This window comes from Acipenser ruthenus, chromosome 16 (assembly GCF_902713425.1).
Source record: "Acipenser ruthenus chromosome 16, fAciRut3.2 maternal haplotype, whole genome shotgun sequence".
Taxonomy (NCBI): domain Eukaryota; kingdom Metazoa; phylum Chordata; class Actinopteri; order Acipenseriformes; family Acipenseridae; genus Acipenser; species Acipenser ruthenus.
In genome coordinates, this window is record NC_081204.1 from 825,092 (window position 1) to 840,371 (window position 15,280).

The window sequence follows — 15,280 nt, forward strand, 5'->3', positions numbered from 1 at the left end:
TGCATTATTAAATGTTGTGATGTAGACCAGGGGATACATAAAGACTAGCTTGTGTCTAAAACTGAATTCAAACCCAAGCTCACGATAGGTCTAAATTATTCAATATATTTGAGAACGAGGAAGAAAACCCATGTGTTTCATGTGGGATTTGAACCAGCTAACCTAGGAATTACAGTTCAGTGCTCTACCAACTGAGTCAGCCAGAGAGAGGCTCAATACTTCTGTGAAATGACCTCCAGTACTCTGACTAATGCTTTGGACAACATGGAGGTGATTACTGCGTTGAAAACATCCAATAAAATAGTCACTGTGGAGAAACAAAACAAGCACACAACACAAGCCTTCAAACACAACTATGGTGTTTATTTAGCAATTCTTTTTTTAAGTTTCTTAATCAGAGAACACCAGTCATGCTGTGCCATTGTATTGTGGGTCTGGTTTCAAACTCCGTTCACCTGTCCTGTGAGCTGGCTTTGAACCCAGACCTCCAAGGGGAGAGGCAGGCAGAGCTAGTGAACTAGCCCCCTGCACCACCTGGCTGCTTGTGACAGTCTAGCACTCTAACCTGGTATATGAGATTCACTTCCCTTGTCAGAGACTGCACACTGCTAGAGTTGAGAATCGTGCATCTTATTGCACAGTTGCAGAGCTACATGTCACTGAAGTCCGCTGCTCTAATAATTGAGCTTCAAGGCCAGCAGGTCGTGTGTGTTATAAATATTGCTTTTTCTATCGTGGCCGAAATGTTAAGACAAAAATAAAAAAAAGAAAATCACTGCCCTCCAGTGGAATAATGAGGTATTGCATCCCAAGGACAATACACCAATAAGACATGTATTTCCCTTGACATGCAATACCTCATCATTCCACTGGAGGGCGTGTTTTTAAAACTTTTTTTAAAAAATGTAAATGTTTTTCATGAAAATATCACTTTTTGTTTTTTGTTTTTTTTTAAAAAGGAAAAAAAACAAAACAAAACACAACATTGAAACGCAGCAGCATATAAACAGTGGACTAATAAACCCATAACTCGAACATTTAACAATACAAAATAATAAAATCTGTGTAAAATTAATGAAAAACGACTTAGTTATACTTGCAGCAGTAGGAGGTTATGGATTCTGAAATGTCATGACCTCCTACTGCTGAACGTGCGCTCAAGACTCCACCCAGCGGCGGAAAGAGGTAATGCACGTCCAAAACCATACTGAGCCAACCAGAGTGCTGAGAATCACACAATAACCAGACGTGCTCAAAGGCCCAGGCGGGGTGCCTGAATCCAAACCATACCGAGCCAGCCAGAGAGCTGCCGAACACCACACTGAGCTGCACAGCACGGCTTCAATTCATATACCGAGCGAGCCAGCCAGAGAGCTGCCGAACACCACACTGAGCTGCACAGCACGGCTTCAATTCATATACCCAGAGAGCCAGCCAGAGAGCTGCCGAACACCACACTGAGCTGCACAGCACGGCTTCAATTCATATACCGAGCGAGCCAGCCAGAGAGCTGCTGAACACCACACTGAGCTGCACAGCACGCTTCAATTCATATACTGAGCGAGCCAGCCAGAGAGCTGCCGAACACCACACTGAGCTGCACAGCACGGCTTCAATTCATATACCGAGCGAGCCAGCCAGAGAGCTGCTGAACACCACACTGAGCTGCACAGCACGGCTTCAATTCATATACCCAGAGAGCCAGCCAGAGAGCTGCTGAACACCACACTGAGCTGCACAGCACGGCTTCAATTCATATACCGAGCGAGCCAGCCAGAGAGCTGCCGAACACCACGCTGAGCTGCACAGCACGGCTTCAATTCATATACTGAGCGAGCCAGCCAGAGAGCTGCCGAACACCACACTGAGCTGCACAGCACGGCTTCAATTCATATACCGAGCCAGCCAGCCAGAGAGCTGCCGAACACCACACTGAGCTGCACAGCACGGCTTCAATTCATATACCGAGCGAGCCAGCCAGAGAGCTGCCGAACACCACACTGAGCTGCACAGCACGGCTTCAATTCATATACCCAGAGAGCCAGCCAGAGAGCTGCCGAACACCACACTGAGCTGCACAGCACGGCTTCAATTCATATACCCAGAGAGCCAGCCAGAGAGCTGCCGAACACCACACTGAGCTGCACAGCACGGCTTCAATTCATATACCCAGAGAGCCAGCCAGAGAGCTGTTGAACACCACACTCAGCTGCACAGCACGGCTTCAATTCATATACTGAGTGAGCCAGCCAGAGAGCTGCTGAACACCACACTGAGCTGCACAGCACGGCTTCAATTCATATACCGAGCGAGCCAGCCAGAGAGCTGCCGAACACCACACTGAGCTGCACAGCACGGCTTCAATTCATATACCGAGCGAGCCAGCCAGAGAGCTGCTGAACACCACACTGAGATGCACAGCACGGCTTCAATTCATTCTGTGTACAATAAATACATTGGGCCTCATTTACTGCATTTAAGGACACCAGATCAGACAACTGGACCACCGTGCCTGCTTCTGTGACACTTGGTTTATCAATAAGGACAATGTTTTAGAAAAAAAGGAATAAAAACATGTAACTAACCAGGTGGGTTCGAACCCAGAACCCTGAGAAGCAGCGCCCCACACTCTACAGGTGAGCTATCCAGACTCCATGCTTTGAGTTTAATCAAATGCATTATTAAATGTTGTGATGTAGACCAGGGGATACATAAAGACTAGCTTGTGTCTAAAACTGAATTCAAACCCAAGCTCACGATAGGTCTAAATTAATCAATATATTTGAGAACGAGGAAGAAAACCCATGTGTTTCATGTGTGACTTGAACTAGCTATCTTGGAATTTAGAGTCCAATGCTCTACCAACTGAGTCAGCCAGAGAGCAGCTCAATACTTCTGTGAAATGACCTCCAGCACTCTGACTAATGCTTTGGACAACATGGAGGTGATTACTGCGTTGAAAACATCCAATAAAAGAGTCACTGTGGAGAAACAAAACAAGCACACAACTCAAGGCTTCAAACACAACTACGGCGTTTATTTATCAATTCTTTTTTTAAGTCTCTTAATCAGAGAACACCAGTCATGCTGTGCCACTGTATAGTGGGTCTGGTTTCAAACTCAGTTCACTTGTCCTGTGAGCTGGTTTGAACCCAGACCTCCAAGGTGAGAGGCAGGCAGAGCTAGTGATCTAGCCCACTGCACCTCCTGGCTGCTTGTGACAGTCTAGCACTCTAACCTGGTATATGAGATTCACTTCCCTTGTCAGCATGCACACGCACGCAGAGTTACTGAAGAGAGGAGGGATTTTCAAACCCAACCCTATTATACAGCAGCTCTATAAGGTAAATGAAACAATATTTCTCAAAATAAGGGGAAAAAAACATAACTCAAGTGGGACTTGAATCAGCTGCCAGTGCACTGTTTCGATATGGACGCCCCTGCCCGAGTCATTCTGCAGCTGGCCAGGGACCCAGACTCAGGTGGGAATTCAACATACTGAGACTCCAGCCTCAGAACCAGTGGAGAGGAGCGTTTCTGATTCTGCTGGCAACAACCCCCATCTCCAAATACACTCCGAACGGGAAAGATCGGATCACACGCCAGCTACAGCGTGTCTGATTTGTGCACACCGTGAAAGACTTCCAATCGCTGCTGTCCTATTGGCTGAAATATATTTACAGTGCCTATAGAAAGTCACCCCCTTGAACTTTTTTCACATTTTGTTGTGTCAGTCCTCAGAGTTTCATGCATCTAAATGAGGATTTTTATCCACTTATCTACACACCATACTCCACACTGTTAAGGGAAAAAAGTATTGAGAAAAAAATATTAAAACTACAAAACTGAAAGATCATAATTGGATAATTCTGGTCACTCTTCTTTGCACTCTTTCTAGAGCAGCAATATCCTCTCTGTAACGAGGTGACCAGAACTGAACACAATATTCTAGGTGAGGTCTTACTAATGCATTGTAAAGTTTTAACATTACTTCCCTTGATTTAAATTCAACACTTCTCACAATATATCCGAGCATCTTCTTGGCCTTTTTCATAGCTTCCCCACATTGTCTAGATGAAGACATTTCTGAGTCAACATAAACTCCTAGGTCTTTTTCATAGTTCCCTTCTTCAATTTCAGTATCTCCCATATGATATTTTTAATTTTCTACAAATTTCTAGAATATTTTTTTCACTTGGAAACCCCCCCCCAGTATTTTAATGCATTTTAATTCCAGGCTATAAGGCAACAAAAGAACTGCTCACATTAATGAATCATTACTGTAGTAATACTGGTGTAACACTGCGGTTAAACATTCTGCTGTAACCCAGCTGAGACTGATTCATAGATACAGACGTGCTCAAATTTGTTGGTACCCCTCCACAAAAAACGAAGAATGCACAATTTTCTCTGAAATAACTTGAAACTGACAAAAGTAATTGGCATCCACCATTGTTTATTCCATATTTAATAGAAATCAGACTTTGCTTTTGATTTTTTATTCAACATAATATTGTAAATAAGAAAACAAATGAAAATGGCATGGACAAAAATGATGGGACCGCTAACCTAATATTTTGTTTCACAACCTTTAGAGGCAATGACTGCAATCAAACGTTTTCTGTAGCTCTCAATGAGACTTCTGCACCTGTTAACAGGTAGTTTGGCCCACTCTTCCTGAGCAAACTGCTCCAGCTGTCTCAGGTTTGATGGGTGCCTTCTCCAGACTGCAAGTTTCAGCTCTTTCCATAGATGTTTGATAGGATTCAGATCAGGACTCATAGAAGGCCACTTCAGAATAGTCCAATATTTTGTTCTTATCCATTCTTGGGTGCTTTTAGCTGTGTGTTTTGGGTCATTATCCTGTTAGAGGACCCATGACCTGCGACTGAGACAGAGCTTTCTGACACTGGGCAGTACGTTTTGCTCCAGAATGCCTTGATAGTCTTGAGATTTCATTGTGCCCTGCACAGATTCAAGGCACCCTGTGCCAGGCGCAGCAAAGCAGCCCCAAAACATAACCGAGCCTCCTCCATGTTTCACTGTAGGTATGGTGTTCTTTTCTTTGAAAGCTTCATTTTTTTTGTCTGTGAACATAGAGCTGATGTGACTTGCCAAAAAGCTCCAGTTTTGACTCATCTGTCCAAAGGACATTCTCCCAGAAGGATTGTGGCTTGTCAATATGCATTTTAGCAAATTCCAGGCTTTTTATGTTTTTCTTTCGGAGTCCTCCTGGGTCTTCTTCCATGGAGCCCACTTTCGCTCAAAAAGTGACGGATGGTGCGATCAGAAACTGACGTACCTTCACCTTGGAGTTCAGCTTGTATCTCTTTGGCAGTTATCCTTGGTTCTTTTTCTACCATTCGCACTATCCTTCTGTTCAATCTGGGGTCGATTTTCCTCTTGCGGCCGCGCCCAGGGAGGTTGGCTACAGTTCCCTGGACCTTAAACTTCTTAATAATATTTGCAACTGTTGTCACAGGAACATCAAGCTACTTGGAGATGGTCTTGTAGCCTTTACCATGCTTGTCTATTATTTTCTTTCTGATCTCCTTAGACAACTCTCTCCTTTGCTTTCTCTGGTCCATGTTCAGTGTGGTGCACACAATGATACCAAACAGCACAGTGACTACTTTTCTCCATTTAAATAGGCTGAATGACTCATTACAAGATTGGAGACATGTGTGATACTAATTAAAGAAACTAATTAGTTTGAAAAATCACTATAATCCAATTCTTTATTATCTTTTCTAAGGGGTACCAACAAATGTGTCCAGGCCATTTTAGAATATCTTTGTAGAATAAGCAATAATTCATCTCTTTTCACAGCTTCTTTGCTTTATTCTATGACATACCAAAGGCATGCAAGTATACATGATAAAATAGCTTTTAATTTCATCACTTTTCAGGAGGAATGAAGCATTATTTCAATGAGCTGTAAGGGTACCAACAAATTTGAGCACGTCTGTACATGTTAATGAATACACAGGACACATGAACCTTCAGCCTGTCTATCAATTGGGTTTTACATTTAGGTAAATGTTTATAAGTCCTATCTAGCAATCGTATTTCAGTACTTTATGAATTACAATATAGGACCTACACATTATCACTGTATAAATGACATATAGACAGTCTCTGACCCCCTTTGTGAAACACCAGTCAAAATCCAGGATGTTTTTAAAGCAGCCAGGCACTCCCCTCCCCTGCAGGTTTCCAGGGTGGAGCTCTCTCAGGCGGAGTGTAATTGTAGCTGCAAGTCAGACTGGACCGACAGCTTCACACTGCTGGGTGTGAGTGAGAGTGACTGTGTGTGTGTGTATATCACTGTGTTTGTGCGCTCTGTGTGAATATCACTGTGTGTGTGTGTTAGGACTAATAACTCCTAGAACCTCTATAAAATACATCTACAATAATCTACAGTGGAATATCAAACAAACTAAAAGACCTGCCCAGCAACACAGTGCACTGCATTGGAAAGTAACTGCATGTGCTGGGCAGGGGGGTACGCTACAGTTCAAGTGTGTTCAAGAGAAAGAGAGAGAGAGAGAGAGGAGAGGAGAGACTGGAGCCCTGCAGAAACGTGCTCCCCAGGGTTACACCACGCCCTGTGCACAGCACAGAGAGATGCGGTCTGTTTCTCTGTAGCAGGCTTTATCTCAGCCCAGACGGGCGTCTTTCTCTCATGAAAAGCAGAGTTCAAATCAGACAAGCAGCTGTATAGAATAGCAAAGAACTGCCCCCAGCCTCCGCCCCTTTCCATCTCCCACAGCCACTCCCATACCCCCAGGGCAAACAGCAAACACCCAACAAATGCTCCACCGCTGACAAGCAGCAGCTCAGCACATCCCAGGGGGGCCAGCAGCAACAAGGACAAGAACAATCGCACAAGATCAGGAGGAGAAAGGTACACTTTACTCTGCTTCATCTTCTGTGTGGCCTTGCTGCTCTCGTAATCCTTCTGCAAATGCAGTTTAGCTACAAAAGGAAGTGTACAGGAACTCCTGCACTGTCTGCAACCAATGAAGAGAGAGACGTACAGCTGTGGGAAAAGCATGGGGGAAAAGACACAAATACTACGATAAACTTTAGGGTTTAAGAAGTGGTCTAAAGAAAGGACTCCTGTTCACACGGTGTGTGTGTCTGTGTTTTGTGTTATTTTATTGAAAGGACTCCTGTTCACACGGTGTGTGTGTTTTGTGTTATTTTATTGAAAGGACTCCTGTTCACAGCGTGTGTGTCTGTGTTTTGTTATTTTATTGTGCTCCCATGTTATTTCAGACTCTCGTCTGAATCACTGGTATTCCACGTTCACAGTGAATTGCACAAGTGCTGTCTCTCCCTGTCTAAGGGCCGTCCCGAACGTACTGCTTTCAGTATTTCCTGTTCTTTCACGTCTCTTTGGGTTTGTTTTCTCTTTAACTTCCATTTCCTCTTTTAACGAACGTCCTGTGATGTATCCAGACACAGATCCCGGGACTAACCCAAGACATGTGTTAACTGGGCGGGGGTCTGGAGCACGCATCTGTCACACACGTGTCCCATCAGCACAGTGGAATGAATCACAAAGAAAGCATAGCAAAGCTCAGACACGTGTGATAAAGCATATTAACAAATAAACCACGGCAAATGCACAGTGTAACCATTGGAAATGGGGGGGAAGCGGCAAAATGAGTGTGTTTCAGTTTGATATGGAATCGCAGGCTGGAGGCTGGCTCCTGCAGACTGTAGTAACTACACTGCAGCACAGGGGCTTGGTCAGGAAGAGTAGTCAAGGCAGGTTCATCTGGTCACTCTGGTTCAGGTTTCAATGCAACAGAGCCTGACTGTCTGCTGTCCAACAGCACTGCTCTGGAGTGTAGCTCTACTGTAAATTAGAATGACTTATTCAGAATGTTCTCCCTCCCTCGAGGACTTGAAACTTGAGTCGAGAGTGCTCAAAACAACCTAAAAAAAAATAAAAAAATACATTAAACTCAAATAACTAAAAATAAGCACCGAAAAATAAAATTAATAAAACTAAAAAAGACAGAAGCTATATATATATATATATATATATACAATCTCTCACCTCCCAGCTAACTGTGTTGTTTGTCTCTCAGATCACACTGAGGAATCCCTGGCACTTGAAGCATGAGGTGAGCTCGAGGGGATCGTGATGAAGGAGGTGTTAGTCACTCACTGAAATGGGGTGCTTTTCCCTAGAGCAGTCTCTGGCTCTCACGGGGGTTTTCAATGCGTTAGTGTGTTCACAATGTTAGGGGTTTACAGAATTCGCATGGATTTTGTCTTTTATCAGAGCTGTGTGTTGTCTGCAGAGGGTCAGCTGCAGAGGATGTAGTCAGCGAGGAAGCAGAGCGGCAGTCTCACAGCATTACTGCACGGGGGTTCCAATGGGGTTTTTTTTTGGGGGGGGGGGGGGGGGGGGGGGGTTGTGCTATTAATTGAACATTTTTTTTGTTTTGCATTTTTCTTGTTGGTTAATTATGTAGATTGCTTTTAATATATTTTTGATATGATAAAGGGGTGTTAAAAGTTCAGTTAGAGATTCAGAGTTCACAGTTGAAGCCTCTCTCTCTCCTCTCTCAGTTCAGTTAGATTCAGAGTGCACAGCCAAAGCCTCTCTCTCTCCTCTCTCAGTTCAGTTAGAGATTCAGAGTTCACAGCTGAAGCCTCTCTCTCTCTCTCTCAGTTCAGTTAGAGATTCAGAGTTCACAGTTGAAGCCTCTCTCTCTCTCCTCTCTGTTCAGTTAGAGATTCAGAGTGCGCAGTTGAAGCTTCTCTCTCCTCTCTCAGTTCAGTTAGATTCAGAGTTCACAGCTGAAGCCTCTCTCTCTCTCCCTCTCTCCCTCCTCTCAGTTCAGTTAGAGATTCAGAGTGCACAGTTGAAGCGCCTCTCTCTCTCTCTCTCTCTCTCTCTCTCAGTTCAGTTAGATTCAGAGTTCACAGATGAAGCCTCTCTCTCTCTCTGTTCAGTTAGATTCAGAGTGCACAGTTGAAGCGCCTCTCTCTCTTTCTCTCAGTTCAGTTAGATTCAGAGTGCACAGTTGAAGCGCCTCTCTCTCTTTCTCTCAGTTCAGTTAGATTCAAAGTGCACAGTTGAAGTATCTCTCTCTCCTCTCTCAGTTCAGTTAGAGATTCAGAATGCACAGTTGAAGCCTCTCTCTCTCCTCTCTCAGTTCAGTTAGAGATTCAGAGTTCACAGTTGAAGCCCCTCTCTCTCTCAGTTCAGTTAGATTCAGAGTGCACAGTTGAAGCGCCTCTCTCTCTCTCTCTCTCAGTTCAGTTAGATTCAGAGTTCACAGTTGAAGCCTCTCTCTCTCTCTCCCTCCCTCCCTCCTCTCTCAGTTCAGTTAGAGATTCAGAGTGCACAGTTGAAGCCTCTCTCAGGAGCAGCTGGTCTCCAGTCCCTCTGCAGCTCTTCCAGCAGCACTGCAGGGCTCTAGCAGCTGATTCCAATGCAGGATTCACCCGTCAGTTCCAGGTACCCTCTCAACACCCGCTGCACAACATCTCCACCCTGAGAACAGCTTACAATGGGATTCTTGCACAGTACCTTTATACTTTTACCATGGTTACCCTGCTTTGCCATTTTTTTAAATATATGTTGTACCATACCTATGCTTTCCCTGTGGTTTATTACTTTGCTATGCTTTTACTGTGGGAAACTTTTCTCAGGGCACTTTCTCTCCAAGCAGATCAAATAAAATCCTTTCAGGTCTACCTTCTTACCTCTGGGAAAAGGTATTTAAAACCTTGCTTATCGCTTTAAAGACTTATTGCATGAAATAAAACCACAATAAAGTGGTTACTACTAAAAATTATTATTAGGATTTAAAAAAAAAATGGTATCTTCTTGCCATGTATTAAATAATAAAATAAATACTAATATTAAACTGGAAATATTTTCTGTGTTCATCTAATGTGGTTGCCAGGAGCTGAGGGACGTTGGGAACGAACAAACGAAAACAACAGCGGAGCTGGAAGCCAATAAGAGCAAGAACCGCTACCAGAGCGTGCTGCCCTGTGAGTGGAGCGAGGGGGTGTGTATCTGAGCGTGCTGCCCTGTGAGTGGAGCGAGGGGGTGTGTGCGTGTACCTGAGCGTGCTGCCCTGTGAGTGGAGCGAGGGGGTGTGTGCGTGTACCTGAGCGTGCTGCCCTGTGAGTGGAGCGAGGGGGTGTGTGCGTGTATCTGAGCGTGCTGCCCTGTGAGTGGAGAGAGGGGTGTGTGTGTGTACCTGAGCGTGCTGCCCTGTGAGTGGAGGGAGGGGGGGTGCATGTACCTGAGCGTGCTGCCCTGTGAGTGGAGCGAGGGGGTGTGTGCGTGTACCTGAGCGTGCTGCCCTGTGAGTGGAGCGAGGGGGTGTGTGTGTGTACCTGAGCGTGCTGCCCTGTGAGTGGAGCAAGGGGGTGTGTGTGTGTACCTGAGCGTGCTGCCCTGTGAGTGGAGCGAGGGGGGGGTAGCTAGGTCCAGGGTTCAAGACCTGTCGCTGGGCGAGTCTCTGCAGTACGATTTGAAATGTGGTCTACGTTTCTTTCTTTAGTTCAGAGTGATCCGAGGGGCAGGCTGTCACTGTACACAGCGATCGCTCACCTCCACAACTTTCACTTTGCTTTTGTTTTCAGACGACCATTCCATTGTGAAGCTGACCCCTATTGACTCAGAGCCCAACTCAGACTACATCAATGCCAACTTCATACCGGTGAGAGCAGCTTTGTTACCGACAGTGTTGTGTAGTGTGTGTGTGTGTGTGTAGGGCACATCCATGCTCATCAAGTGTGCGCACTGACCCTGTGCCACTGTGTGTGTGGTTGTCATGAATCTGCTCCTAGCAGCCGATCAGCTGATAATACTACCAACATCAGCAAAAGACCCGTACTTGCCTCTCGCCCACAGGGCTTGCTCTTCAGTTGAATGGCAAGTCGTTCGTCTTTGATGTGCGGTTCACGTCCAGCCCTCGCCTTTCCATTTAATTCAATGGGCTGAGATGCCAAGCCATTCCACTGTGCTGACCCTGCTGTGCTTTGCACCTCTCTCTCTCTCTCTGCAGGGTTACAGCTCTCTGCAGGAGTTCATCTGCACTCAGGGCCCCCTGCGCAGCACCATGACAGACTTCTGGAGGATGGTGTGGGAGCAGAATGTGCGCAGTGTGGTGATGCCGACGCTGTGCAAGGAGCACGGCAAGGTGAGTGATCCGCCGAGCAGCCAGCCCTTCCTCTCGAATTGATGATGATGATGATGATAAAAGTGCCCGCTCTCTCGTGCACCCAGGTGCTGTGTGAACCGTACTGGCCAGCACTGGACTCCACACAGGGGTACGGACAGGTGGAGGTCACCACGCTGTCACAGAGCTGCAGCCAGGACTGGAGAGTCAGCCAGCTGAAACTTTACCACGTGAGTTTCAATTGGGACTCAGGGCTTGGTGATCACGGTGTTGAGGTGCAGCGCACTTTTACAGCAGTGCCTGGTGAGTTGTGCCAGTGCTGTTAGGAGGAGGGTGGGGCTGTGCAGAACAGCCATGACCAAACGCATTGAGAGTGTTTACGAAGCAGCGTGCCACTGTGTCTGTTTCAGAGGTCCACACACACAGAGAGGAGGGTCTCCCATTTCTACTACACTGCCTGGCCGGACTGCGGCGTTCCCCGGACCCCCGCCTCAATGACCTCCTTCACCAAGCACGTCCGGGAGCAACTTAACAAGACCGAGGGGGCGGGGCCGACCGTGGTGCACTGCAGGTGAGTGAGCCGAGCGGAGCAACGGATTCTCCAGGCAAGCCCAGAGCCCGGTACAGGAAGACGCATTGAAAAACTCACTATTTTAGAGACAGATTTCAAACAGCATACGCAGTGCGTGGAATTCTACTAAAGCGTTTCTAACCCTGACGATGTCTCACCATGCAGTGCCGGGGTGGGCCGCACCGGTACCTTCATCACCCTGGACTGGCTCCTGCAGCAGCTGAAGTCCGGCAGCGCCGTCGACGTGCCGGGAATCGTTCACAAGCTGAGGCGCAGCCGCTGCCTGATGGTGCAGACCCTGGTAAGAAACCTGATCTGAGGCTGTGCGCTTGCAGCGCGATGTGGTACGCAGGCCTGCAGTTCACTGTGTATTCGTCAGGTTGCTAATAATCTGGGAGCAGCCTCCGCACTGTGAACAGCGCACCTTTTGTACGGTGAAAGACATTTCAAATCTCATCAACCGCTCTGCATATAAAAAGCAGAACATAAGAACACTTAGAAACAGGACGAAGTTTGCTTTCAAACCTTGACCTGTCTCCTTCCACCTGTCCCAAGTGTATACTGTAGAGTACCTGTTGAGTAATGTAGCAGCTCTCGATTGAAACACCCCCTTCACTGCCATGGACTTCCTGACATGCTTGACTCCCAGTCGTGTCTCCCCTTCTCCAGGATCAGTACATATTCATACACACCTGCCTGCTACTGAAGATCACACAGGAGGGACAGGCTGCAGCTCACAACCAACAGTAAGACTTCTTTAAGTGTCCCTGTTCATTTAATCTGTGGTTCTGCTGGCTGGGGAGAGGGAGTACAAGGGTTACAGGTTTATGCGATTAGAGGATTAGACACATTGGACATTCGTTAGTGTGATTTATTCAGACTCTGGAAAGCAGGTATATTAAAGGGATGCTTTATATTATTATCTTCCTTTTCCCAGGATTTATTTTCTGTATCATGAATTGCCATCCTTTAATGTAACGGAGGACGGAGGCGCAAACCAGCAACCCCACAAGCATTTCAACCACTATGCAAAAGAGCCAGGATTGTCTCCATTCATGTTTATAGAGAACTGAACCTCATCTCATCAATGGGGGACAGAATCTGTCACAGTGCATCACACAACACTAACTACTGCAACAAAAACAGCTTCTGAAATCATCTATTTTCAGTGGTTTAAAAAAAATAAATTAATCAGTATTGCTTGATACAGTACAGTGTAACTTCATTTCAGGACTCTCATCACAGACGACGATGTGCAGGGAAGCAACGGAGAATAAGAGGGTCCCGGTTCATCTCTACCTGTACGGGACCAGACAACCGACACCTCCAGCCCAGCGCTGGCTGTCCCAGGGACCAGACAATCAACACCTCCAGCCCAGCGCTGGCTGTCCCAGGGACCAGACAACACTGCTGCTGTTCGATGGGGGAGACAAGGAGCAAACCTGGACTGACAGTCCCAACCACTGTGGCTTCTTAATTCATCTTTATACCTCATTACAAACAATCCATACACGACTGCCTTAGGACTATTCATGGACAACCGAAGGTAAGGTAATCCAAGACTAGTGCCAATCAGGGGTCGATGAATCCATCAGAGAAGAAAATACGCAGTGAAGAGGTTGTTTTTCATGCCACAAAAATATCTTGATCAGTAGTCCTCAAAAGCATTCTGTCTCTCTCTCTCTCGACATTTAACTAAATTATTGTTCCAGAAAGTCGAATAAAATGATGTTAATTCAGCATTCACACAGTTTAAGAAAGGAAAAAACCCACCTCAATAAAATAATCAAATCAGAAACAAAGCCACTCAGTTATTGAAGCTAGGTGCCGGTAAGCCTTCTCAAGCTAGGTGCCGGTAAACCTTCTCAGGTGGTTTCCTTTTCCTTTTACAATCGTGTTGTGCTAATGACCACATGAAAGAAACAGCAATAATCTTGTACTAAACAAACACTTTTACTGCATTCATATTTCAGCAGTTATCTTTCATAGGCAGAAAAGAACGTAGAGCTCTTTCATTCTAAACCTCCATTTGTATCAGTGCTGGATGCAGTTGTTCCCAAAAGCAGCCCTTGTTTACACAATTACACTGAATTGACAGTCAGTCTATCGCAGCAGGAACTACTTTTTTTGTAATAATAAAAAAACAAAATGATAAAAACCTGCGAGTTGGATATTTATTTCCCATTCCTTTCACCTTGATCAATACCTGTTTGCTTCACTAAATATTTTGGTATTCCTGAAAAGACACATTGTTCCCTCTTCAAAAAAATGCCCCTTTAAGTTCAATAACAGCTGTTACCTATTCCCTTCTGAATGGAAGTGCCTGCCTGCACAGTGATTCAATGACAAACGTTTCCACTAGAACTCTTTCAAGACACTTGCAGTGGAGACGTTTGTCACTGAATTGGTTTCTTTTCGCGTTTCCTAATTCAGCACTGTAGTGTTGAATAGATATGGATGAGGCCAGCACTGTGCACAGCGTCGTTCCTCCACTTTCCACCAGAACGACAATGAATACCCACCACGAATTTAGAAAAACAAACAAACATTCTCAATCATACACAGCTAGCGATAAACCACGCAAAGCCATCCAATAACAACTTTGTTTCACTATACATTAATTCCATTTAAAAAAAAAATTAAATAAAAAAATTAAAAAGTAGTCTGATGTCGATTACTTCTGCAATGTAAAAACAGAACATTACATTTTCATGAAATGGCCCTACCAGATGAATGTGCTGGATGAATTTGAATAGAGACTTTGCCAGCTTTGCAGAAGCAATCAATTCTTTCAGGAGTTCCCTTTTTTTCCGCACCAGTCGAGGGAGACAAAGCAGCCATCACCCACACTGCAAACTCAAATCACATCAATACGCATCACCCCACTGACACAGGTCATAGCTGTACAAAGTACTCATTGAAAACACATCGAACACTCGTTCACCTAGAAGTCCTAATATTTTGACAGCAGAGAACACTGAAGTGTCTGCGATCGCTGCTCCACAGAGCTGAACTGCAGTGGTGTGCACTTCCTAGTGCACAGGGAGGCAGTGTTACTGCAGCCATGCCTGAGACGTGCATCCTGCTCACCTGCACACGGCTACATTTAGAAATCCAGACATTAACAAAAAAGACTGCAGTTGAACAGAAGAATCTTTTAGTATGTCTAAATGGAAACGGGCATGCACACTGCCCTCTATTGACTGACCAGCGTTTCTTAAGTGTGCACACTGCTCAAAAAGGGGGCCCCTGCATGAACACACCTGACTCTCATAAACGCAGCACAGCTGCTTGCTAAAAGATACAGTGTTTTAAAGCATGAGCAGAAATCTACCGAGGCAGCATCTCAGTAAGGTTGCTGATAGTCAGCTTTTCAGTAGACGTTTTTTGTTTGTCTTTAAAAACTTTACTACCAGAAAACTGCCAAAATGTTGGTCCTCCCTGTAGATGTGTACACATGAGTGATATTCAGCAAGGTGAATGCACGGGGCATCAAAACTGTTGTACAAGTCACACAGGCAAGAAGAAAAGCACGCACACAGAC

At 45.5% G+C, this 15,280-nt stretch overlaps 1 protein-coding gene across 1 annotated transcript; it reads left to right on the top strand.

The window, feature by feature from the left end:
* Positions 1 to 3,430: 3,430 nt before the first annotated feature.
* LOC117412547 (receptor-type tyrosine-protein phosphatase V-like) lies at positions 3,431 to 14,084 on the top strand. Its single transcript, XM_058989592.1, has 12 exons — positions 3,431 to 3,482; positions 6,163 to 6,293; positions 6,725 to 6,907; positions 8,103 to 8,138; positions 9,936 to 10,026; positions 10,627 to 10,703; positions 11,052 to 11,186; positions 11,273 to 11,395; positions 11,576 to 11,736; positions 11,902 to 12,037; positions 12,406 to 12,482; positions 12,674 to 14,084. The coding sequence occupies exons 1-12, from the start codon at positions 3,431 to 3,433 to the stop codon at positions 12,807 to 12,809; spliced, it is 1,338 nt and encodes a 445-aa protein (XP_058845575.1). The 3' UTR covers positions 12,810 to 14,084.
* Positions 14,085 to 15,280: the final 1,196 nt, after the last annotated feature.